Genomic DNA, 27,073 nt, shown 5'->3' with positions numbered 1-27,073 from the left:
TCCAGGATTTTCCCAATTTTGCTGCATTCATTTGCACCTCAAGCTTCACAAGCCTTCCAAGGCCAGCCACTGAGAAGCATCCCCACAGCTTGATGCTGCCACCACCGTGCTTCATAGTGGGGATGGTGCCAAACATAGCGCCTTGTCTGATGGCCAAAAAGCACCACTTTAGTCCCATCCGACCAAAAAACTTTCTTTCACCTGACCATGGAGTCTTCCACATGCCTTTCAGTGAACTCTAGTCCAGATTAAATTAGAGTTTTCTTCACCAGTGTCTTTCTCTTTGCCACTCTCCCATAAAGCTTTGACTGGTGAAGAACCTGGCCAACAGTTGTTGTATGCAGAGTCTCTCCCATCTCAGCTGCTGAAGCTCCAGAGTGGTCATAGGTGTTTTGGTGGCCTCTCTCACTAGTCTGTTTGTAAGGACAGCCTGATAGGCAGATTTACAGATGTGTCATATTCCTTCCATTTCTTGATGATGGATTTAACTGAACTCCAGGGGATGTTCAGTGCCTCTGAATGATTTTTGTATCCCCCACCGTACTCATACTTTTCAATAACCTTTTCTCTGCGTTCCAGAGTTTTGGTAACCTTGCAAAGCAGATGGATACGCCCGTTTCCTTGTTTCTCACTGGCAAATCCATCTTGCAAAGCTCCCGTCTGAACCATTTGGGCCTGGTTAGAAAGTAACAGGACCAATCAGCGACGAGGGGCAGTACTTTCAGGCACGGAGTCGTGACGTAAACGAGCAGCAGCAAGAGGCTGGTGCAATTATAGCGGAAGAGCGTAGATGCTGCTAAAGTGCAGTTTTATCAGAACTTGACAACATTTCTGCATTAAAAGAAGAACAAAAAACAGCAGTGAGTTGTTTTCTTTTCAAAAACGACAAAAGTTGTGAACTGACATGTCTCTCTAGTCGCGATGGTTTGCGTTATTCCTCGGTAGCTGCACATGCACACCTTGGTCGCGGCTACTTCACGTGTTTTGTTGCTCCGATTGGCCCGTAAACATGTGACAGACAGAGCATTCATCCAATCACACTCCGAGTTTTTTTTCAAATCCTCTGCCCTTTCTCAAATGCTTGTTATTGAAAGTTTTCCAGATGGATGTGTGAAACAAATCCATCTGGCGTGTCAGGTTAGAGTTTTGGGGCACAGACAGAAAACACCTGACTCCATAACCTTTCGTCCTGGTTCTCTGGACCGACAGGAGTCACTGGTCAGATGACCACTCTCTGATGGTGGGTATAGAAGGGGCTGAACTGTCTAGTGCTTTATAAACAAACTGTAGGATTTTGAAATTGATTCCAGGTAGCCAGTGCATGGGGGAAAGAATGAGTGTTCTGCCTTTTTTGACCTTGTAAGAAGTCTTGCTGCACAAGTTGAAGCCAGGAAAGTGTGATACTAAAATAAAGTGAATTGCAGTAATTGAGATTGGATGAAATGAATGCATGTATTAGATTTTCTCTTTAACTTCCTGATTGATTTGTTTGTCAGATTTTGAACCTGAATTCATCGTGACACCAAGATTTTTTGCATGCCTTTTATGGAGAGTTATAGTGGGCCAAGATGAGGTGAAATACTGTCAGTGAGATGCAGCTGACCAAGTGACCAAGTTTGTGGCCATCCAGGATTTTTTGTCTTGAAGACAAAGGTCATGTAGTTTGCTATGGTTGTTTGGTTCAAGCGAAATGTAGATTTGCATATCTTCTGCATAAAGATGGGAGAAAATGTTATTTTGGATGATTTGCCTAACAGGAGAAAGTGTATAGAGAGGAGTAAAGTGCATCATCTTTTACAAGTTTCGTCGAGAATTACTATCGCTGCAGGTACAAAAATGTTCCTATAGCTTTTTGTTCTCCCCTCAGGAGCAACAAACTGACAGCCAGAGTGAAGAGGCTGAAACTCAGAATTTAAAGGATCCAAACAGACATGGAGACTGAGCTTGCAGCTGTAAAGAATAAAGATCACCTATAAGTTTGCTCACCCACTTCACAACTTGGTTAAGAGCGTTTTTGCTTTTAAGAGAGATTACCAAACCATGAAATGGGGGGAAAAGATAGGATGGATTCAGTAAAAGTTTGATAGAATCAAATCATCAGAATCACTGGGAAAACAACCAAGCTCAAGTTTGATGATAGTCAACCTGCATCTTCATCAGAAAGTCCAATGGTCCGGTCCTGGGCTGTCAGTGTTTCTTCTTATTATCCCGATTATTTACAAGCCTGCTGTGTTGAAGTATCATGTCATACATCCGCAGAAAGTGATGTGCGGTGTGGCTATTCCTGTGATTGCAACCTTTTTTCTAATATCACCAGTCATTTACCTAGCATAGTGGGGCTTTAGAAGCACATAACTTCATCTACAGTTGGTGTAGCAGGTCAGGTCAGGTATGGGAGCATGTGCCAGTTATGTAAACCGTGGTCCTGTACTGCTCAGGCCTCCTGATGGCCATCCTCCAGGCCTGCAGCAGGCCTATTCCCCATCTCTCCAGGTATCCTCCCAGCGCCTTTCTCCACGCAACTGCAGTCATACCTGGCGTCTAGACTTGCCCACTGGTTCCTGGGATCAGGCCCCGGAAAAATGCACCAGGTGCCCGTAACGGTGCAGCTGCCGTTCCTGTATCAACCAGCTGACTTTTCTTATCCCTGCTCTCCTGAGCACATCTGCGTTAGACAGACGGTCTTACCAAAGACACTAAAAAAGGCGCCAAAAAGAAGATTTCACAAAGGAGTCCAATTGGAGTCACAGGCCATCAGTCAACGTCCAGGGCTTACAAGAGTACAGTTAGACCAATGGAGGACCAATGAATGACCAAAATGCTTTGACTTTCATCTGCATGTTCAGATATTGGAAACGCCTCACTGTCCTGCTAAGTGAACCCATCCCATCCAAGTCTGCAGTTGATCCCAGCCTCAGAGTTAGCGGATCAATGAATTATGCTGCCATGGCAGGTGAACTGCTCTACAACTTCCACTCTCTCACCATTCACAGACACAGATTCAATGGCAGCATCCAAGGTATCCCAAAATACCTGGATCTTTGTTTTGCCACAGCGATGTGCATTCCCAACACTTTAGCCTACTTTCTCAGCAAGTTAGAGCCCCCACAGGGACATCTACAGTCTCTGCAAGGATCATAGCATCATATAAAGTCCAGATCAGTGATCTGGACATCGCAAAAATGATACTCCACAGTTCTCTGCCCCTGCTACCCACCCCATTATCCAGTCTTTACAGGTACTGAAGAGCATAGGGGCTAAGACGCAACCCTGCCTCACCTCAGGCTCAGTGTATAGGGCAGATGTTAGCTGGATGGGCAAATGTAGGATCCCATGGAGCTCCAGAATCCTCCAGAAAGCATCTCTAACGCCTTCCGGTAGTCAATGTAGGCTGCAAGCAACTCTATTGAATTCCCAAAAGCGCTCAGTGAGGACCTAAAGTGCCAGGATATGGTCTACTCTAGACCTCTTAGATGTAAAGCCAGACTGTTCAGGCCGCTGGTGTTGGAGCAGTGGATCATGGATCCTGTTGAAGTGTATTACCCCTGTAGTCGTTACACTCTCCACATTGCCCTATCCTTCCAGATTGGAACAACAATGCCCCTCTTCCAGTCAGTAGGGATTATTTGTGATTATGGTGTTCAATTAGAAGAGTGTATGAAAACACATTTCAGGGTGTGATCATTGATAACAAACTTTCATATAAATAATGTTGTCTAAAATGTCAAAAACCATTGCGGTACTGTACAAGACAAAGCATTTCCTGAATCAGAAATCATCATACACACTTTACTGTTCTCTTTTACTTCCTGTATGACCTACAGTGTACAGATATGGGGTAACCCACATAAAAACAACACAAATCCAATTTTTAAGTTACAGAAAAGAACTGTAAGAATTATAACATGATCATATCTCTTAGAAACAACAAACATACTGTTTATTCATTTAAATGCATTTAAATTTAAAGGTTTGGTTAATTTGAAAACAGCACAGCTAATGTACAAAGTACATGATATCCTAGTTTGCTGCAGTATTCAGAGGCTGTTTAAGTCAGAGAAAGTCGATATGAACTCAGAGGAACAGATGTTTAAAAAAAAAAAAAAATCCAAGGCAAGAACAAATATAAAGCAGAGATGTGTTTCTGTTAGAGGGTAAACCTGTGGAACAGCTGTGAGCATGATTTGAAAATGTGCAGTTCACTTTCCTAATTTAAAAATATTTAAAACAAAATAAAAACGAGAATACAAAGATCAGGTATGTTGAAGAGTGGTGAAAATATTAAATCTGGATTGTTGTGGGACTTTATTTTCTTTTACTCAATCTTTTATTCTGTAAGAAGCTTGAAAGTTTGCTTGTTTGTTCAGAAGACTTCTAATGTAACTAACCATGTGATCTATGAGCAGCCCAGCTGAAGATATTTTGTTAAAAAGGGAGCTTCAGCCTACACCTTTTCGATTAGTTTTATACTTCATTGTTTTTATGTTTGTGTTGAAGGTGAAACTTCCATGTTTGTCATTGGAGTGTTTTTCCTGTATTTGCTAACTGAAATAAACGGACTTACACATGTGATGTAGACTAATGTTACAGAATAGCAATGTCAGCATTACATTATTCTTAAATATCCAGCAACATCATGTCACTGAGTTTGCAGTTAAGTAACATATTAAGTTTGTTATTGTACCAACTTACTTGCAGACCCCCCAAAGCACGCTTTTTAAATACGATAAAGTTAAGAAATCGAGGTCCCAACTCCTTGAAGGATTTGGCCCTCGGAAAGTTTGTCCAACCAGAAATAGCCCAGTAACAGTTGCTTTGAGAAAGGCTCTGTGATTGGATCAGTTGACCAATCAGAATGCCAACAAAGGGTTAATTTAAATGTCTTTACCCGATCACCATTGTTAAAATGCCAAGGCCTAAAGTCCTGCAGAAATGAATACTGAACATGAACAAACAAGGAGGGAGATTTGGTTTTATGTGATGGTGACCTTTTAAATTTACTCAGGCAGAACAGAACCCACTGTATGACAGAAATCACAGAGACTGTGAATACTTCCCCTGCGTGCATGGCCAAACTTTCTCTTGACATTTGCTTTCAGCACTCACATACAGTATGCATGATATACTGTCAAAAGCCAACTGGCCTCTTACTGTCAAGGCTGACTGATCTATTGATTCAATTCAGAGAAATGTGTGAAGGATTCGAAGGTGGTTACAAAAGCTTTTTGTGTTTCTTACAGGCTGGAGTCTTCAAATCACTGGATGCCAATGCGTCAGCGACCGTCCTTCCCTGGTTTTTTCCAGGCCAAACTTTATGTAAACATGTTTCCTAAAGACACCTTCATCAAGCTCCCTGTAAGTAAGACGGTCAGTGGGCTTCAATCCAGAGCAGTTAGAGATGTTTTATTGGCATTAAGGAAGATTTATCAGTGTGGGAGTTTCTGGCTCAGTCACCCAGATTATTTATGAAAGGTCAAAAAGATCAAAAATGGACTTTTGTGAAATAATACAGGGCTTCAGGTTTACATCCTCTGGATCCGCAGAAACAAAATTGTCTATTTAGGCGTACCTCAAAAGTTAGAATACCTTAGAAAACCTATTTATTTCCTGTAACTTAATTTAAAAAATAGATTTTCATATGATCCTCATTTAGTTGGTTATTTCACACCATTTTGTGGCAATTGTCCCACAGGAGGATGGTTTAAACGTTTTCTCCACTGGGAGATTACAACAAAAAAAAGACAGCAGCTTATGTACCAATATGTTGTATACTTCAGATTTTAAGGTACATCTAACAGCTTTTGAAAAAGATAATCTAGTTTTTCAGAATATTACATGAAACCAATAAAAAATTTGTAATGCAGACACTTCAATCTATTTAAAATGATGTCTATTTATGGACCCGATACTTGGTCAGGGCTCCTTTTGCATGAATACCTGCATCATTGCAGCATGGTGTGGAGTCAGTCTGTGCCACTGCTGAGGTGTTGTGAAGTCCAGACTGCTATGATAGCTTGTATTGTTGAGTCTGGTGTCTCTCATTCTCCTCTCGACATTTCCCAGAGATTCTCTACGGGGTTCAGGTCAGACCAGTTGGCTGCTCTACCAAGCACAGTAATACCACCATTAGCAAACCAGTTACTACTAGTTTTGGCTTCACTGTAGGAAGGCGCCAAGTTGGAAATCGGCATCTTTGTGAAGTTTACATGGAGAATAAGAGTGTTGACATTAGAAAATCTGTAGGTTTCACGTTTTAAATTAAATCACTGAAAAGAATGCAAACTTTTCCATGATAGTTTTTTTCAGATGCTCCTGTATTTGATAACTTCTACACTGTAAAATTCACTGACTGTTTTTCAGTCAGATAACTCCCCAAACAAGGAAAGATTTGTATTCACAGATTTCTGGGGCAGCTGTTTCTACTACAGCTATATTGGACAGAGCAAGTTTACACTCTTGTGTCTCTTGACCAACCATTTGCATCCAATTAAACTATAAATATAATGTTTATTTTCTTACATTGTTATATTTTCTCTAAGCTTTGATTTAACAGACACTCAGGATCTATCACTGATTAAAATAAAAGTCTTCTAGGAGAAGAAGCTTACAAGATCTTGTTAAAAGTTATCAACATGTTTCTTTTTTCATCCCTTATTAAATAGACCAAATCCCACAGCAGTTATGTTCCTTTTACATCAGCGTTTTATTTCAGGCTGCAATAAATATGTTTGAAATGAGCATACATGTTTTTTTTTTTTTTTAAATGCCTTTTTTCCTCATGTCAGAGATCAGAAAACATAACTGTTAATTAGGAAGTGGCTTAGTGCCATCTGTTGCTAGTGTAGTCAGTCTTCATTTGGGGAACAATAAAAGAAGTTAGAATCCCACTTTTATATGTCAAACAAAGTAAAATTTAACCGTGCAACATGATAACAATATTTCAACTTCTCATTCTAAGCAAAGCATCACAGGAACATGGCTGCTGTGGGGATATGGCATACCGGTGAAACTGTCTTTTGCCATAGTAAACAGTTATTGGTGTTTTTACAGGGCTGGGGTAAAGGTGTAGTCTTCATCAACGGACATAATCTGGGGCGATACTGGTCCATCGGTCCTCAGCAAACTCTGTACGTCCCGGGAACCTGGCTGCAGAGGGGGTACAACCAGGTAGTACTTCTGTGTTTTTCATCTGTACTCAGGAGATTTCTCTTGAAGTCTTTATGACACATATGAAAGTGGTGTTTCTAAAAGAACATAGTATTCCCCCTTTATGTCATGTATATGTATTAATGTCTGAAGTTATGTCTCACCCACAACCCAAATCCTCCAGCCCATTCAGAACCATTTATTACCCAACCCCCCAAAAACTCCATCAATAGTACAATAGATCAAATAAGACTCTGGAAGGATGACAGCCAGGCAGAACTTTATCCAATGTTAACATATCTGATATCAACACATTCTGAATAAACACAAGATACTTGTGCCATAGAAAGAGGACCAGCGCTCAGCAAAGAAATCCTTAATCCATTACTGTTTACCTCCACAAGTCAACTATTCAGACTGATGGGTAGCAAGAAACCAGCACTCCGCCAGGGTTGCCGAGTGGGAACCCTCCTTCATTGGTGTTTCATCCACGATACCTCCAGAGGGCTGAACAGCGATCCCCAGTATCACAGAACCTGCTCCCTCCATGCTAGCTCTCACCACCCACCATGCCAAAAAGGAGAAAAGATTTAAACATTTAGTTAATAGTCACTATAAACTTTAAGAGTTCTAGCAATAATAAACACTTCTATTTGTGAAAAAGAAAACAAAAGTTTCCACTTACATGTTGTCACTTTAACCCTCTGAGACCAACATTGTTGTAAAGGACAAGAGGAGACACATGTTATTAAGAGTTAAATATCTTTGGAACCATAAACCACAGCCACTTACTTGTTTTTTTACTCTGAAAGCACTCTGCCATTCTAATGATGCTATCCACATCTTCAAAGTTCTTACAGAACGCTTTCTATTGACCCTGGCACTTGTCTGACTTGCCAGGGTCTTTAAATCCACACCAGTAACTCTGATATTGAACGTCTTTTCATCCATTTTACAATTCATTTTTCCTTCAGCTAGCATGAATGTGGTTATAATGTGGTTTGCCATATTGTCTGTTTGTATCCCAGGTTGCACCTTGACTGGTTGTGACAAATAATAAGTGAAATTCCTCAAGAGTGCAGGGACTTTTTTTGTAAAAATGTGAATATTTTGAAAAATTTTTGTCCCAGAATGATTGTTTTTCAATTCCTTGGTCCCAAAGAGACTGGTGAACAAGTTTCTGCAAAAAAAACAAAACAAACTTTAGTCATTAACATTATCTATGTGTTTTTAATTTCTGATTCGTTTTTGTTCATAACCTTTGTTAAAATTCCAGTGACATTACTGCAACACACGTATTCTGAAAGCCCAGGTAGTCCTGAAGAAAAGGATGTTTAGAGCTTGACTGTGCACCACAGGGTTACATTTTGCAAGCTTTTTAGGACTAAAAGTCCAGGCGAGACAGAATGGTTGAAAATAAATAGCATAGGTCTCAGAGTGTGAAGAAATAAAATCAAGAAATAATGTCAAAATTAACAGCAAACCTACACCCAAAAATGGCAAAATAATCAGCTGTTGACACACATACTCCCCACGTGAACTCAGGTCTCCGGAAATCTTGTGCCCTCTGGTCTCAAGCTGCTCAGGGCTGCTCTGTGTTGTGCAGACGAAGTTACTCACATTTAGTCAGAGCAAAACTGCTGCAGATCACAGCAGAATAGGTGTATGTGAAAATTGTAGGTATAAAAATCTGTTTCCCTGAAGAAGGATGTCAATCAGGTAACAGTTTTTCCAATTTAAACACCTGAAACATCAGAATGTATTTCTAAAGATTTAGGTAATTGTAATGGCAGTTATTTTTCAAGCTAATCTGACTGTATTTTTTTCAGGGAACATGGCACTTTATTCCACTGAGAGGTAGCTCATGTTGCATGGTTGCGGATGTACCATGTCCTGTTTGCGTTCTAGCTTCTTTAGCCCAGAGCTCCTTTTATCTCCTGTAACAGAAATGGAAGCACATCACAGCAGACACAGTATAAAACCACTCTATATACTGATTATTAGTGTTTGGATTTGATGGTGTTGACCTCTGGAGCATTTTCTGTGAAAGGTCTAAGCTACATCAACTCTATTTTTGTTTATTTTCTGTTTTTTTTCCCAACTTTTCTTTGCATCAGGGTTCACGTATTGACATTTGTGCACCTGCCCTTCTTTGACCTCAACTAAGGGGGTTGTTTTTTCCTTTTTTCAGATCATAGTGTTTGAAGAGCAGGAAATGGATGGCAAGATCCAGTTTGCCAGCAAACCTGACTATGGCATGGCAGTCGACGTCCATTAAGGTGAACGATGAGGACGGACGAGGAGAGGAGGATGATGGGAGAGAAACAGGAGTGCATCACTCAGGCGATGAGCGTCATCTTCTCAGGAATCAACATCGTTAATAATGTTGTGTTTAGTAAATGTGCCGTGAAGTCTAAACTGCACAGTTGGGGGCCAAGAAACTATTACTGATCATGATCTGATAAAGTTTACTAAAATCTCTCCCCCTTGCTGGGTGGGTTTATGGATTCCAACAGAGAAAATGCGATAATTAAAGGCTGCTGCAACCTCTGTGTCTGTATCCAAAGCCAAATCTTCTTATTTATCCTGCAAATCCGGATCTATTTATTGTGACAGTCGTTTCTTATGATCTGTCTGATGCTGTGAGCTCTGGCACAGCGGGTGGAATAACAGGCTGTGATTGAAGAATTTCCCTCTGAACACTCATCCGTCCTATTAAGTGCTTACCAGGCAGGTTATCTATTAAAGTTTATCTAATTGAGTGAAAAAGGACATGAGTAAACCAGTGCATGCACTTCAACAAAATAATAATCATAGTTTCATGAGGAGAAATTATTTATTTGATGGCTGCCGTTTTTGTTCATTCAGTTATGTTACACTTTCATTAAATGAATCTCACAGGTGGTGTTTTATCCCCCGCCCACACAAACAAATATATACTCATCCACTATACACAAGCACAGACAAATACAAAGCAAAAACCACACCCACACACTCACAGACGCACAAATACACTCACAGACACAACAGTGCAGATTAAGGGGGTTCCTGGAAGCTGGGTCATTTTACAGATCCACTCAGTCTACAGAGATTCATAAATCCTGCTCCGTGTACAGCTCAGTTGTTGGTGCTGTCCTCCAACATTGTCCTTTCAGTACTCAAGCAATATTTCATCAGTGTTTTCCTATTCTGAAGTGTACATGCTTCTCTTTTTCCAGATTTGCAAAACAAGGTAATTTCTAAAATTGAAATTGAATTTGCCATTGAGCTGGAAACTGAAAAAGTAAAATCACTAATAACAACCTCCACTTTACATGTTTTTAGATCTTTTTACAGCTGTTTTTCTTTAATTTGGCTCAATACCAAAAGAGATTATAAAGAGCTCATTCTGAGAGTAACATTTCAAGCATCTGTCTGAAGAACTGGAGTTTAAATCATGAATTCTGTCTTTACTAAGGCCACCAAAATAACATTTGGATTCATCAGAAATAACACATACAAAAATTTGACACAGAATTAAAGCACTATAATATCAAACGTCACTGTTCATACAACTGTCAATGTTAACTTGATGAACACACAAGCCAAATATTTCATAACCTGACACGTAAGATTGACTGTTTCATATCTCCACTGCATGGATATATTTCACATTCATCTGGGAAAGCTCCCATAGAAATCATTTGTGATGGGCAGGGCTTTTCAAAAATTCTCATAAAATGATTGGATGAAAATTCTGTCACATTCATGACGGCCAATCAGTGATGAGACAATATGACGTTGTATGCATGTGCTACTCTTGAGCTGATAGGCTACTGCTGCTGTAGAATTTTATTGGCAGAGCGTCGCTGTAAATGAAATTGATGCCAAGGCCGGACATGCAAAAACATCCTCTCTGCCAAGACAAGCTTTGGGTGTGGCTCTTTGAAAAGAAATGTTGTCCAGTTCAGATTAAGCTGCCGCTTTTCCACAGCTACATCTATGCTACATTATAGCTACCGCAGCCACAGCCATGAGATTTACTGGAAAACCCCACCGGTAATGATAGTAAACTCATGCGGAACTCCTCACTCCAGCAGCTATTGCATCCCCCCCCCCCCCCGTAACTCCCACAAACTCATGCTGAAGCAGGTTAGTAGAAGAGCGAAAACATATTTCACATCATGAGAACCTTTAAGTGTTGTTTTAATTCTTTATTACATGCAGAAACGTGGTGTAGTTCAAGTTCTACCCATAGCTTCGGCCTTGTTCTCCTCGAGTGATGCTGATTGGTCCAAACATTGTTCAGCACAAATATGGTGGACTGAAGTTTTTCAAGATGGACTTGCCTGATGACTGAGATGAAGTCTGGCAAACCCATCTACTTTCCAAGGCTACATATCTCATGGCCTTTTAATTTCTTTCTTTTACCCCTCTTAATTCTTTCATACACATGAGCTGAATGATGTCATTTTTTTATTGCAGTGGTGATGTGTGCATGTGCAATAGTCACTAGGACATGTGAAAGTCAGGTGACCTGGTGCACATCACGCAACCGCTTCTGTGTTTTTATTTCAGCCAAAATCACACGTTTAAAGTCTGCCTGACACCCAGACACTCACACTGATATTCCAATGTATATCCAAATATTTATTGCTTAAGTTAATGTGTCATCTTTCCTGTTTAATATAAATATGCTCGTTATTTTAGAAGCAGACTCAATCATGTTGGAATACAAACTAACTTTTGAAACAAAAAAACATTGATGAGGTAACAGAAACAGGTTTGTGGCAAACAGACTTGTGGGTAATGAGGACTTAAGAGAACAACTTGATCTGATCAGATACGAGTAAACTGTGCATTCCCTCCAAAAATGTGATAAACAAAGTAATATATTTTTCAGCATGCTGTAACGTCTCCTTGCAGCCACAGTGATGTGAAATAAATCCTCCACTGCTCCTTAACGTCTCATTTCACTTTTAAAACCTGCGGACAGGTCAGTGGACAAGTCAGAAGTCATTTCTGCTGCGTGATATTAAACCTCCACCTTTTAAATGATACCCTATATCCTTTTCAAACCATCCTGAGTTCCTTTTTCCATGTTTGATGTAATAGTCTTTGATCTACCCAGAGTTTTTTCTCTTATTTTTAAATATAAAAAGTATGTTTCCAAAATCAATTACCCCTAGAGAGTAAAAAAATCTAAAAGGAAATAAAATTTGTTAAAAATGCAGCCCAAGTTGTTATGAATAATCCATACAGTCTTATTTCTAACTCAAAAGTACATCCTGTTTCCAAATTGAAATATTTGGTATATTTTTGTCCTTAACTTGTTCTGAACTGGATGTAGGTTTCTGTTTGTGATCATTTATTTTTATGTTCATCAGTTCTTCCATTTTTGTTTTTTTTTTTGTTTTTTCACTAACACTGTAAAGATCTTCATTCCACACGTTTTTTAACTGATGTTTTGTAGAAATTCTTCACTGCTTCTTTGGTAAGAATTTTGACCTTCTAGTCGTTTCTTTATATCCTTTTCAGTTAGAATTTTCCTCTTTAAGCATGCACTCTTTTTAAGATCACAAAATAAATGCTTTAAAATGTATTTTAAGTGAACTTTTACTTCATCTTAATTACTTGAACAGAAAAGACAAAATTTTCAGTCCAAAGATTTTCAGTGTCAGTGAAGTTGAAAGTTTCAAGACTTATCAGTTGTTATGGTGTCATTTAGCAAATGCTTTTGTCCAAAGCGACATATATCTGAGAGAGGAGTTGAAAAACCGTCCAAAAAATAATCTTTGTATAAGTTTGGGCACTCCTATATTTTGGCCTACTGTTGTATACATCCATTGTTAATGATCAGATTCATTGTTTTCATTGTGTGCCTCAAAAAGCTTCATGTAAATAACTGTGCTTTAACTGTTGGTTTCCTGTATCTGTGGTTCCTCATTTTTGTTGTTAATTCTATTTTAAATGTAAATACATTAAACCAAATGAAGGAAGAGGAAAGTAAGGCCACATCTTTGAACAAAGATTCAGGTGGTAACAGGTAAAGTCTGGAATATGAATTCAACTTTTTTTGTCTTAAAAGGTTTAAATTGTTTATTGACCCTTAGAGCTCCAGCAGCACGGATCCATGCCGCAGGCACACCCCTCTGTAATATGCTTGGTAACTTTTGAACCATAAGTCATAGGCACTAACTTGTTTTTTCTTGTGAAAGCTCTGAGGTGTGCCTTTCTATGTATGTTCTTTATGCATTCATAGCTCTTACTCAACATTTTCTAGTGAGCCTGGAACTTGGCTGACTTCCCAGGGTTTCTGAAGACAGGGCTGTCGAATATAACAAGAAGCGACTCAGTTTAGAAAAACGTTAATAACTTTTGAACCATAGGTCGTAGACACTCTTTCATTCCTCTGAAAGCTGACCAGTTTGCCGTTCGTTTCCTACCCTTGATGTCTCTGTAGCCCAGAACTTTGGTGATGTTAGATACGATAATAAGTGTCTTTTTGTCCATTCTTAATCCATTTTCGATCATGTACTTTGGCTTTCTTCAGTGGGCAGTGCCATATTTGTTGAGGGTAACATTTAGATGCAAAGCATTGTGGGAGTTGTAGTCGACCAGTTGCTTCTCTACTGCTTAGAGGAACGGCACAAATGAATCTAACTGCAAAAAAGCGTATGGACTTTTTTGTATATATGTACAGTGCTTAACAAATCTATTAGACCACCTGTCATATTTGTCTCAGAGACCATCCAGCATCATGAAGTGCTTTAATGCGGACTCTTTCATTTTCAGTCAGCTCTCCACGTTTTACCATGTTGAACAGGAATGAGGAATTTCAAACTGAATTCACCTTTTTATACCCAAATTTGAGCTGGCTCACTGGGCTTCTTTGAGAAGTCAGAAATGAATCAAGCGTAACATTCAACATTCATGCTTTACTATTTTTTTAGTTTTTTGTAAATCAGTAAACTGTAAAATTCATGGATAACAATAATAATTATATTTTAGCATTAAAAATATCATTTGGGTTAAAGAGCTTCTACATATTGGTGTATTAACCATTGCAGAAACATAAAAAATGATTTTGGTAATTACCAATGCTGTTATGCTGTAGCATAAACCTTACTTTGGTTAGGGTTAGGCTGGTCTAATAAATTTGTTAAGCACTGTATATATTTTAGAAAACCTTTAGTCACAGAATGTTTATTTTTTCACTGTTTTGTCCCCCAAGAGATGGAGAACAAGTCCATGCAAAGAAAATGCTTTGTCACTATTGTTAACTATGTGTTATCAATGAAAATCTTTGAGTTTAAAATTCCGATTTGCTTTTTTATTTTGTCTTTAGAGTCTTAAATCTTTCTTATAATTCAAGTGAAATTACTGTAGTAGATATATTCTTAAAGCCCAGGTTGTCCTGAAACAAAGATGTATAGAGCTTGACTGTGCACCCCAGGGTTGATGTTTTACAAGCTTTCTAAGACAAAAAGTCCAAGTGAGAATTGATGGTGAAAAAAATAGCTGTGAGCTCAAAGGGTTAAAGTGATCATCTGATCAGACTTTCAATTTTTTGTTTCCGTTCTTAGATTAATGGAACAAAATTCCCAGTTATAACCACAGCTTACCTGCTCTGATATAACAACTAAGGTATTTCCATTTCCTTGTTCATAATTTTCTTAATTGTTCTACTTTTGTCTAATACCATTACTTTGTTTTTCCTACATTTATGATTTAAATATTATGGAATGGAGCTGTAAATTTTTCTTAATTAAAGGAATGAATCATCAGCAAATAAGTTAAGCCTATATTGATTTTTACCCATAGTGATATCAGTTAATTATTCAGTTTGCTTTTTCTTAATCACATGAATAAAAAAGAGATTTGATTTTAACAAAAGCATCAGTCTAAGCCCACAGTCCAGACTGTTTATAGAGGTGAAATGTATCCTATCCCTTTAAGCAGTTGTTCTCATACTTTCCAGCCCACCATCCTTAAAATAGGTTAAACTCAAATAACAAGATTTTTTTGTACTTTACTTTGATTTCAGCATAAATCTCACCAGACCATGCTTTTATTTTGCATTTAACTTATTTTATGCATATATATTTTTATAAAAATGGCTATATAATATAAATATAATATGATATAAATATATAATATAAAAATTTAATTCATTTAAAAATATTCTTTGGTTTTTGGAAGACATCTAGTCTCCTCTCAGTGTCCTGCGACCCCCTGGGGGTCGCAGGACACTGAGAGGGGATTAGAGATAACAACATAAAATTTAAAGTGTACATTTTTTTAAGTAGAATTTTGAAATTTTAATTTAGAACCTGTAACAGGTTAACGATTAACTCTGATACCTTTTGTGTACTATTAGGGTGATTGTGACCAAAAATGCCCCATCAAAACCAAGATTTATGATTCCCATCCATCAAAACAAAAACCTGGCTTTCATTCTTGGTTTTGCCTCAAATCTGCAGTTTTTCCTGCTTGTCACTAAATGTCAGCAGTTTTCTTATTTGGCATAAGGGGATATTGTATGTTTTTTTATGGTCTCCTGTTTATAAAAAAGCAATGGCCCATAAAGATCAAAGTTGTTGCTCATTATTAACATATTCAAGGCTGTGATAATCGCCCTCAAGGAAATCCAATTTGCATGTATTGTATGAAAAATGTCATATTTTGTGTTTTTACGTTACAACATTCATATCTGTGATCATGTCTGATCTTGATTTTAAAAAAAGCATGCAAAAAAGTGTAAAAAATCAACATATACTCTTTATATGGTCATTTACTGTGTGCATGCTGCTGCTTCTGGTCCCAATCACCCTGAATGAAAGGATTTCTTTCCCAGCATCTGCACAGCTGCAGCATTAAAGTGAAGTGTTTCTTTATTTACACCTTTAGGCCAAACAAATAGGATAAAAACCCTCACATACACACTGAGAAAAGTGTAAAAATAACACTCAAACACATGGGAGATTCTCAGTAATTTATTTTCTTGATTCAACTATCATCTTTCTCCGAGACAAAATCGCAGTGTCAAATAAACAACCTTAAGAGTCACATGCATAAAATGTGAATCACACGAGGCTGGAGGATGAAGATGAAGATGAGGAGAAGGTAGAACTCTTGTGTGTGAGTGTGTGTGTGTGTGTGTGTGTGTGTGTGTGTGAAGTGTATTGTGCCTTAGAGAAGCCCTCAGAGAGAAATACTCATGAATCCATGTTAAATACTGAATAACCAGTGCTGCTGAGGTTGATGTGAAGGTCGGTTGGCTCTAGCGGAATATTTCTTCATGACTGTTTGATATTGCTTCATACGTCGTCTGTTCAGAGGAAGAAAATCAGTCAGATCAAACGGTTACATCAGTGTCAAGTTAAAATCCTTCTCAGAAATCACAGCATTGTATTCAACCAATGAAACGAGAGCTGCTTTAAATATGATTCATTTACTTTTAGCACAAAATGAAAAAGTTTTGTCAGTTTTCAAACGTAAAAAATTAAGACTTTTATGCACTTTTCACCTTATGCACATACTCTCTGAGAGGAACCCTGCAGATTAAAACATGCCAGCTTTATTAGATAAACATGAGAGTCTTTTAGATTTATGTTTTGCAATCAAACCCTCTAGATTTAAACATTTTGAGAAAACAGAAACATGTATGCAGCCGCTGTTGTGAAATGCATTCTGGGTAGTGGTGTCAAATAGTTGCATTGTTTCACCCACATCTTCTCCTATGAAGTTTCATCCTTAGAGTCTTTTTTCATTTCACTGCCTCTTGATCTGTCTCTGGTTGAAGTATTCACACTCATCATTGTGTCTCATAAAAGAAAGTTGTTGGCCTTCACTCAACAGAGAGATAAAAATACTGCTATACTACATGAAAGGTTTTCTTCTTGTTCTCTGCTGACTCCAAAATCTGTTAGCAGCTTTAACCTTGGTTCTCACAGATTTATTGTATTGAAATTGCCCAAACCTTCTACTTTTGTGAAGGTACTTTGACTGTTTTTGCTCAGTTCTCTTGGTCTTGAGTCATCTTTAAGTCTAGTGCTGTATTAGTTTGATAGATTTTAAAGCCAGAGAGCATGTTTGATAGGTGTACGCATGTTTCACAGCTGATTTACTGAATAATGTCATCTCTGTAATTTGTTATCTGGAGCTTCTCGTGTGGCTGTCCAGGACTCCCTGTCTGGTTGAATAAAGGTGAAATTAAAACAAATTTTTTACATAAGTACAGTTTAAGATAAAGCAAAAATAAGAACCTTTATCCACACCTGCCATTTTTTGCCCCGGCAGGACTCATATCCATAAAAAAAAACAATATAGACCAGCACTTTCAGTGTTCAACAGCCTCTGTGCAAAAACGCCTTCACCACTGGCTGTTTTTTTCTCACTGCACTCTTTGCAGAAAAATAGTCAAACTCTTGCTTGTCAATGCCACCTCTCCTTCAGTGACCAATCAAAATCAAGAAGGGGCGGGACTTCTTCTATAGGTTCTTTCTACAGCAGTGACCACCAACATTAGTGACCACTCTGAGGTTAATAAAAACAGGAACATCTTCACTGAAAATAATTATAACATTTAGAAAACAATGTCATATTTTCCTTTTTACTGTATATTTAATTCTACTCACATTTAAGTTAGAGGACACAGTCATCAGTTTATCACAGAGAGAAAAGGTGGGGTTTAAACAGAAAAATAAATATGATGTTGTTTTAAAAGGTTTACATTTCTATGTTGAGACAAATTTATGAATTTCTGCAAGTTACTAATGCATTGAAACATTTTTTAAGTGATAAAAAAGACTGCATGTAACAATTTATGCAGCCTAATACAGAGTTTTTGAAATGGGGGGATGAGGTTGCAAAACTTGAAGGAATGATGGAGTAAAAAAACAACACATAATACCATTAGTATGAATGAAATCCTACACAAATCTGTGCTTTTGATAAAATTAATCACTGAATGTCAAATCTACAATTTAATGCCCCTTTTCTATGCCAATGTGCTTTAGAAACTGCGGTTATGGGCTCTGCCAGAGCTAAATGTGCTGACTAAGTACAAAGGCCTTTAGTCAGGAGTCTCTGTAATGTTGACCAAAACAAGTACGATCAGAAAAAGTAGGAAAAACAACAAGGCAACCATTTGACATCAGTACCCACCAGATCATGTATGTGATCTAGAGATCCTCATTGTAATGTAAGAAAGACGGTGCATCTTAATATGCAGGGTTCACAGCTGCTAACATTCAGATTAGTTCATTCGCTATCAAAAACGAACTGGTAATGACCATTAAAGTAGAATTCAGATCAACAGACGAGCTGTAAAGAAGCTGTTTGTTTGCTGGTTGGTAGAAAAACCTTTGAACGATGTGTAACACGTGTGCATGCCTTTTAGAGAGTAGTTGGCAAATACAGATTAGAGGGCAAACACTGATCATATTGCACATCCACACTTGAAATAAATACATAAATAAATATATAATAGAATTTGTCTTCATTTTCAATAAATACTGGGAGAGAACAGAATGAATCCAAATACTAGTATATCTCAGATCTCCTCGGCTGATTCCTGTGCAGTGTAACATCATGCAGTCACTGGAAAGAGTCCGTTTTATTAGAGAAACCAAACAGCCAGTGTCTGAGAGCGTTTCTTATCAAATAAAATATGTAATACGACTCTTTCTGCAACTGATGAGCCCAGGAGGCCGTGACGTCTTTGTAAGTTTTCCTACTGCAGCGGTGTGTTCGGGGTTGTGTGTGTTAAAGGGGGGGTGTGCAAAGATAATCTGGCAACAGTACAGAGGCTCTGTTTGAATTATCTCCAGCTACTTCTGCAGGGCAGTGTTAGATAAGAGTTAGCACTGCGTACTGCACGAGAGGGATGATTTATAGAGTTGGGAAAGGTTCTGTTGTGTGAGGTGTAGAATAACTTTGTTACAGTGTTCAGCGTACAGCATCATATTTCTGATGTCTATCGTTACAGGTGCTGTGTCTCCCTTCTGTGATCCAGTGAAAATACAACAAATGGATGCTAATACAAAGTCAAAGCATGGCGTACCCACTGTTAGTGTCAGTCCACAGAGCTGGGGACAGGGAGTCAGTGTTGCTACCATGTTATTTCTGTCAAAAATAACATTTGTTTTAGTTGTGCTTTTCATTCGCCTGCTGTTAAACCAGAAGTGTATAATAAGCTTAACATATGGACAAAATATTAAGGGCCATGCATCAATATTTAAATGTAAGAGCCTGATTCCAAAAAGTTGGGATGTTGCGTACGATGTGAATAGAGCATTGATTTGCAAATCCTTTTGTATCTTTATACAATGAATACAGCACAAAGACAAGACAAACTAATGAAGTTGATGTTTTTGTTTCTGGAACTACACACACATTCCAAATTTGATGCCTTTAAAAAGTTCCAAAAAAGTTGGGAGAGGGGCAAGAAAGGCCTGGGAAAGTTGTGCAATGCTCAAGAAACACCTGAAACATTCCACTGGTAAGTAGATTGATTTGTGAACTGTGATATTAGCACTCCTGAAAGGCTCTGTCATATACCATCAATAATGGGGAGAGGTTCTCCGCGTGTGGGTAAATAGTCTGACACCTAAAGAACAACATTCTTCAATGTGCAATTGGAAGGCGCTCAGAGATTTTACCATCTAAAGTCCATAATGTCATCAAAAGATCCAGATGAGCTGGAGATATCTCTGCATGTAAGGGGCAAGGTTGAAAACCAACACTAATTTCCCATGACCTTCATCCTGTCAGGGGGCACTGCCTTAAAAACAAGCATCATTCCTTGCTGGACATTACAACATGGTCTTGGGAAAACCACTGTCAGTTAACACAGATGGTTGGTGCATCAAAAAATGTAGACTGAGACTATCATGCACATTGACAGCCATATCTCAACATCATCCAGACTGACCTAAAGTGTTAAAGTCTGCTCTGGTCTGATGAGTCCACATTTCTTCTGGGCTAAAGAGGAAAAGGACCATCCAGATTTTAAATGCAAATTTTAAAAAGCCAGCATCTATGATGCTGTGGGAGTGTATTAGTGCCCATGATATGGGTAACTTGCACATCTCTGAAGGCACCATTAATACAGTTTTTGAACCACAAATGCTTCCATCCTGATGCAACTCTTCCAGGGACATCGCTCCATATTTCAGCGAGACAATGCAAAACCACATTCTGCACGAGTAACAACCGCATGGCTTCACAATCAAAGACTAGACTAGCCTGCACACAATCCAGACATGTGTCTCATTGAAAATGCATGGAACATTATGAAACGAAAGGAACCCCTGCACTGTTGAGAAACTTCAGATGTCCATCAAACAATAATATGAAAGAATTCCACATTCAGTACTTCAACAGTTCATTTTTAGTCTGCAGATGCTCCAAGAGTGTTTATAGGAGAAACGGTGATATAACATAGTGGTAAATACGCTTCTGTCACAACTTTTTTGGAATGTGTTGCAGCCTCAAATTCAGGATGTGAATTTAATATCACATTCACCTATCATTTTGAACATTACATATCCTGCTTTGTGCTGAATTCAATTGAAAAAGGTTGACAATTATTTGCGAATTTCTATATTGTTCTGTATATTCACATTATGCACAACGTTCCAAATTTTTCAGGAGTTGAGCTCTGTATTATTAATTAATTAATTACCAAAGGTAAACACGGTTACTCCAAAACATAACATCGCTTACCACTAATGTCTTCACAAAGACTAACGCCAGTAACAGTTAATCCACTGATTCTGCAGCCTGAGTTTTCACATTTATATTCTAGAGAGTTCTGAGTCCGTCATGGCAGTAGTTATTTTGGAGAGGAGAGGGACCTGATACTTTTGGTACCTTATCAGAGTGCATAGACAATGATCAACAATCTCCATTTCATAGGTCAGACTTCACAAAGACATTTACATCACAATGGCCCTTTTTTCTTTCTGATATGTCAGCCGATCCACCAATCAGAGAGCCCCTCTCATCACTCCTGTTGTTGGGCTGCTTCTGGAGGAAAAAAAAACACCACTTAGGCCAAGTCTTTTCAGAGTGTCTCAGTGAAAAAGTGACCTTCATTTTGACACTGCACCATGATTAAAGGTGTGTTTGCGGTGTTAGCTAAGGTGAGTCAAGATATCCACATTATCAACAGGAAGTATAGTCCTCTCCCATTGACTAAACTGAGGTTAATTTTTAAAAAATGCCTTCTTTGTCCTGCTTTTTTGGCACCCTTTTGTAGAAGTGCCAGTCCTACCTATCTGTCCCAGAAAGATGGAGCTACACACAGTAGAGGCTATGCACTGACGTCAGCCTGCAACATGACTGCCCAGCCGGGCTGCAAAACATGGAAGGAGGAGTGGGTGAAACGGGAGAAAATTAGACCAATATCCATTTAAATAAGGGATATTTGGACTTGACAGAGATCCATACTGTTTCCTAAAGACACAGTGGAGTCTGGACATTGATATGTTGTCATAAAACAAGTTTTCCAAAAGGGGTCTGACTGTAGACCTACATTTCTGACTGTAGACCTACATTTCTGACTGCCACACTGATAAACTGCTCATCTGAGGCGCCATAAATCTCAGAAAGGAAGTGCTTAAACTTGCCAGTACAACGCATTTCCAATTTTAGAATATTTTCTCAAATTAAACTGATTCTTTAAGTCTTGCAGTTACAGCCGTGAAATAACATCATTGCAAGTATTGCAGTCCAAGAAACGTTTCATAAATTAAACAGAGAAATTAGTCAGAGGTCTCATCGGGGATTAAATTCTGCACAGATCTATTCAAGAAGTAGTTACACAAATGTTGGCTCACTTTAGCTTAGTAAGCTAATTACATAGCTAGGCTAGCTATGTAATTAGCATTGCTACATAGGCCGATGTAGCTAAATAAACTGTAGTTTGTTATAGTTCTCTTTCAGTCATAACACAACTCCAAAGCCTCTCCTATAGTTTACCAAAAAAAGCTATCGACTTGCAGACCTGCAAAGAGATGACATACAATAAACCACGCTTGTTAGCCTCAAAAATAGCTTTACTAACAGTTTTCTTGCAAGCCTGAAGTGAAGTACATGTTTTTAAATTTATGTTGGCATCATCCCAAAATTTTAAACCAACAATAGAAACAAATAGTACTGTGAGTTTTAGTAAAAGTGGCTAAATCAGTGCAGCTACGTAGATAACGTAGCTTATGCAGCCTTTATAGGCTTTGGCTACTTTTGCTATGTATCTCCTTTATCTAAAGCAAAGTGAACTTTTGTGACATGAGCTTTAGGAAACGTAGCTAAACCTAACTTAGCTATGCAGATAACATAGATGGAAAAATAACATACATAGCTGCTGTGTGAGTTTAGCCTTAGCTATGTTAGCTACGTAGCTCTGTTATCTAAAGCAAAGTGAACTTTGGTGACATGAGCTTTAGTATACATAGTTAAACCTAACTTAGCTATGCAGGTAACAGAGATAGAAACATTACATACATAGCTGCTGTGTGAGTTTAGCTTTAGCTATGTTAGCTAAGTAGTGCTGTTATCTATAGCAAAGTGAGCTTTAGCAACATGAACTTTAGCAAACGTAGCTTAACTTATCTATGCAGTTAAGGCAGATACCTTATGTAGATACATAGCTGATTTTTTAGTTTACTTTTTGCTACATTGCTACATTAGCTACATAGCGTACACAGCTCATGTAGCTTTGTAAGCTTTCTGCGGTAGGATGTTTTCATGGAGGATGAACTTCTTTCCTGTAAGAAAACCGTTTACTCTGCTTTATTAAACATTTCATGATCAAATTTGGCAAGTCAGGTTTTTAACTTTTGGTATCCTGTTACCTGAAGGCTTACCCTGACCCTTAATGGAAGCTGAACTGGATTTTATATAGGACCTTTCAGCCTTAATTTCCGTTCTGAGATACACAGCGTTCTGCTAGAAGAGCAGAGTCTTGTGCTACCTGTGACGTCACATGCATACCCCCTACAGTCCATCCATACCATACTGAACTAAACCAAACCCTACTCAGTCAAACTGGACCGCCTGGTGGAAATGCGACTCAACAGTAACCATGGAGGGTGAGGCTTAACACAGGGTCACTTCCTGTTTAGGACAGGGATTGTAAAAGGGTCAATTAGGTCAGAATTTATCAGTCTACCATTTATCTGGTTTGATGTTCTGATTTGTGACTAAGTGGAGCTTCTGTTACCAAATGAACTTGGTGATGTGCTATATCTCTTTCCATGTGTCGAACCCAAAATGAACCTGTGCCGTGTCGTTTGTCACTAGGAGGAAGAGAGGAGACTTGTGTTTTTTTTTTTTTTTTTTTTTTTTTTTTTACCTTTAGATACAGTAATTACAGTGCTTCTGTCAGAATTTGTCACCAATCCTCTGATTGTTTTGGTATTGACTTGCTATTTACACAAACGAGGATAATGCTGAGTATATTGAAGTGCTTAAAGGAGCGTTAGGATCTAATGTTTCCTAAGCACCACCAGGGGTACATTTAAAACAGCAGTCTCTCTCCTCCAAGTGTTTGGTTGACTTGAATGCATGAGTTATAATGACACTATAAAATGAACAATGACAACCCAAGAGTACATGTATGTAGGAGTCAAGAGAATTGAACTAGCAAGTCAGTGCTTGTAAAACACTCAAACCAATTAAATTAAATTAAAGCAAACATTTTATAGTTATCAAAAGAACATTCCTTCCCTTGCAGTGTTTGTGTTTGCAAAATCCAGATGAGACGAATCAGTCCGTGGAAGTCTTTTTTTCCTTTTTTAAATCCTGATAGATATTTTCCCAGTATAATCAGGAGGGTTTTCATTCTCGTACCATGTGCAGATCCAGTTAATATTAGTCTATTTTCCCTTAGTTACATGAGGTGAAGGATATTCTTGAACCTGCTTGTTTGGTTGAATCTGCTGGCTGTATGCTTGTCATATTGTGCTGTCTCTTGTGTTCAGTTGTCCTCAGCTGACCGTGAATGTGCAGGTCACGTCCATCCACAGCAGCCTTGTAATGCCTCGTCTCCTCTGCACTTCAGTCTCAGAGCAGACGAACATTTGCCGCCTCTCTTTAATCTGTGCTTTAATATGATACATTTATAGTGTTGGAGTCCATATTTTTTAAATGTCAGATCCAGCCAAGAGGATTAAATCCTCCTTCAAAGGCCCCATTTCCTTTTTTTCATGATTAAGACTTGAGCACTGGTTGCACTTATCCAGAGACTCGCCCTTTTCCTCCTCTGCAGGTCCAAGGCAATCACCTGCAATAGAACGGATTAAGATATGCTGAGAAAGAGCACTAAGGCTTCATTTAGGTTGATTAAACCTGCTTATTTCATTAGTGACATTTAATAAAGAACAACAGCTGCTGTGATCGTATCTTAACTAAAACACATTTACAAATGAATGTTCATTATAACAGGAAACAATCAGAGCGCCTGTGGCCCACTGCACCAGCTAGGATTAATTCATTTCTTAAGTTATAGCATATCCATTACACTAAACCAGTGGTTTTCATACTTCATTTGCCCAAGGCACACCAAGATCAAGCCAAAATCTCAAGGCACACCAACTTCTTTGGCAAAAGTTTTTTTTAGGAGACTGAGGGTATTAGTCTCAAAGTGCCTATGTTGTTTACACTATACTGTATATAAGTGGGAAGTCAATTTAACAGAAACATGTATTTACTGCTGCATGCATGCATTTTTAAGTGTGTGTGTTTTCATCAAGGCAAGGCACAGCAGCAGGCTTATTTACTGCTGATTATCTGTGTGTGCAATGTGAACAAGCCTGTGAATACCAAGAATAAGCACTTCCATTCTTGTTAAGACCGTGATTGCACAGCAACTAAAAAAATACACAGTTATTTAAAAGAAAGTGAGTGGCTGTATGTATACATTGTGATGACTGGTTAGGTTGTGCTCTCTTATTCACAGGTCTGGGCAGATCCAGGTATTAGATGGTCTGGTTTTGATTCTTAACTCTATAAGTGTGGGCAGATGTGGGTCTACAAAATTGGACCAGTGAAATGGACTTGAGCTTCTATAATGCTTTTGTAGTTATCTGAATACTCAAAGCGCTTTAACACTGCAGGTCACACCTACCCATTCACACAACATTCACTCACATTCATTCACTGATGGCTAAGGTTGCTATGGAGAATTGGCCATCAGTATTAGCTATGCTTCCATACCCATACCCATTTACACGCCACTGACGCAGCAGTAGGGGGGAAACTGGGATTAAGTGTCTTGCCCAAGGACACATCGACATGTAGGACCATAGGAGCTGGGGATTGAAACCCACAACCTTCCGATTGTGACTTGACTCTACCTACTGAGCCACTGTAGCCCAGTGCAGGACTCTGAGCTAACCTGTCAGCACTGTTCACCAACTGGTGATAAAATCAAATATGCAAGGTTAGAACTTGGTTGTTTTCACACCTGAAAATCCAAAAGGTGTGGAAGGTCCAGACCAAGGTTCATGTTTATGCTATATTGTTTACATTTGGATCAGTTGGTTTTGGTTTTACATTGTAATTACAGCAAACAGACTTTACATGATAAATCAATGCAATATTGTAATAGACTAAGTTGGTTGCATGTCTTTATAATTTGCTTTGATTGGTTAGTAGGCCAACGTGCTTACATGCTGACATCAACACGTTGAATGACGTGCATAGCTTTTAGAAAAATCTGAATGCAATAGTCCTTTCCACCATTGTATTATTGTTGACTTACTGCTACCAACAGTGCCAACACAAAGATCAGTACATATGGCTGGCTTGAGTTCTGAACTTCTTAAGAGCTTCCTCCTCAGATGGCAAATTTATTGACATAGACAGGATAGGGGAGATTACAGTACGCAATGCTACAAGCCATGACAATGTTGAGGCACTTCTAACTGGTTGTTGTACGTCTAGCACAAGTGAAGCCTGGTGTGTTGTATGCTATATAGATGCTTATACATCAGATGCTGATTTCATAAAGTGAATTTACTTGCTGTGAATTGTTTTCTTTTGGATATGTACAAGATAAATAAAGATCAAATCAAAGCAATGCAGACTCAAGAGAAAATGTTGGACCCAAATAACATCATCCTCTTTTCTCCCCATTTGCCTCTGTGGCTTATTTTGTTTTGGTGTTGTAATTCCTTTTTCTGGTACTCAACCTGAACTTCCTGTCATTGATACGAAGGTCCAAAACCTTAGAAATAATGCTTTCACACTGGACATGAACTGGATCGTGGTTTGGTTTGGTCTGGACTACGCATTAATTTGGAACAGTGTAATGATTTTTTGACCAGAACTACTTGTGAAGACCATGGTATAATAGAACTGAGAAAATACATGAGAGTGGATTCTGCTTTTCTGTGAATATGGATCACTGAGTACAAAAGGATTTATTAATATCAATTCGATGTGTCTATTTAAGTATTGCCTCACATGGCGGACGGACCTGTCTATGGCAATATGGCGGCGATGTTGATGTACAGTCAGTCAGTAAATCCGCCGTTCCTTATTATATCTGTGCTCAGTGATACGTGAGTATGGATCATAAATCAATTCATTAAAACCAGTTTATTGTAATTGTTGTGCTACTTGTATTTCCTGATGAGCCTGAACTTTGTCTGTTAATATGGCAGGAAAAATTGAAAAAGCAAACTTTCACTCTTCAGTTCAAGTGACTTCAGGCATGAGAAGATGAGGTGTGGCGGTGCCCATCTGACTTCTGGTATAGAGTTAAATCCTTGTCTGCATCAGGTACTCTTGAAGAATGAAAATGACTACAATGTGATCAAAACTAAAAAGACACTAGATTGAAAAATATCTGCCAAAATGGCCGTTGGTTTGGCTCTTTGGTTGGAGCAGGCGCCCATTTACAACGAATATAGTCCTCGAAGCACTGGTTGCAGGATCA

At 38.5% G+C, this 27,073-nt stretch overlaps 2 protein-coding genes across 6 annotated transcripts in view; one reads left to right on the top strand and one right to left on the bottom strand.

Moving 5' to 3' along the window:
• Positions 1 to 11,226, top strand: part of LOC121523926 (beta-galactosidase-1-like protein 2) — a 55,762-nt gene extending 44,536 nt beyond the window's left edge. Inside the window, exons 17-19 of the mRNA XM_041809002.1 lie at positions 5,241 to 5,355; positions 7,051 to 7,167; positions 9,338 to 11,226. Of these exons, the coding sequence (XP_041664936.1) occupies positions 5,241 to 5,355; positions 7,051 to 7,167; positions 9,338 to 9,424 (319 nt within the window). The 3' untranslated portion in view covers positions 9,425 to 11,226. The remainder of the gene's footprint in view (positions 1 to 5,240; positions 5,356 to 7,050; positions 7,168 to 9,337) is intronic.
• Positions 11,227 to 24,338: 13,112 nt separating this feature from the next.
• The window catches only part of b3gat1a (beta-1,3-glucuronyltransferase 1 (glucuronosyltransferase P) a), a 199,659-nt gene continuing 196,924 nt past the window's right edge, over positions 24,339 to 27,073 (bottom strand). For all 5 annotated transcript variants that reach the window (XM_041813679.1, XM_041813705.1, XM_041813715.1 and 2 more), the window contains one exon: positions 24,339 to 24,415. The gene's annotated coding sequence lies outside the window, so the exon portion shown is untranslated. The remainder of the gene's footprint in view (positions 24,416 to 27,073) is intronic.

Source organism: Cheilinus undulatus, linkage group 2 (genome assembly GCF_018320785.1).
Source record: "Cheilinus undulatus linkage group 2, ASM1832078v1, whole genome shotgun sequence".
Classification (NCBI taxonomy): Eukaryota; Metazoa; Chordata; class Actinopteri; order Labriformes; family Labridae; genus Cheilinus; species Cheilinus undulatus.
Note: the sequence above shows the minus strand (reverse complement) of the source record. Positions and strands in the feature narration are given on the sequence as shown.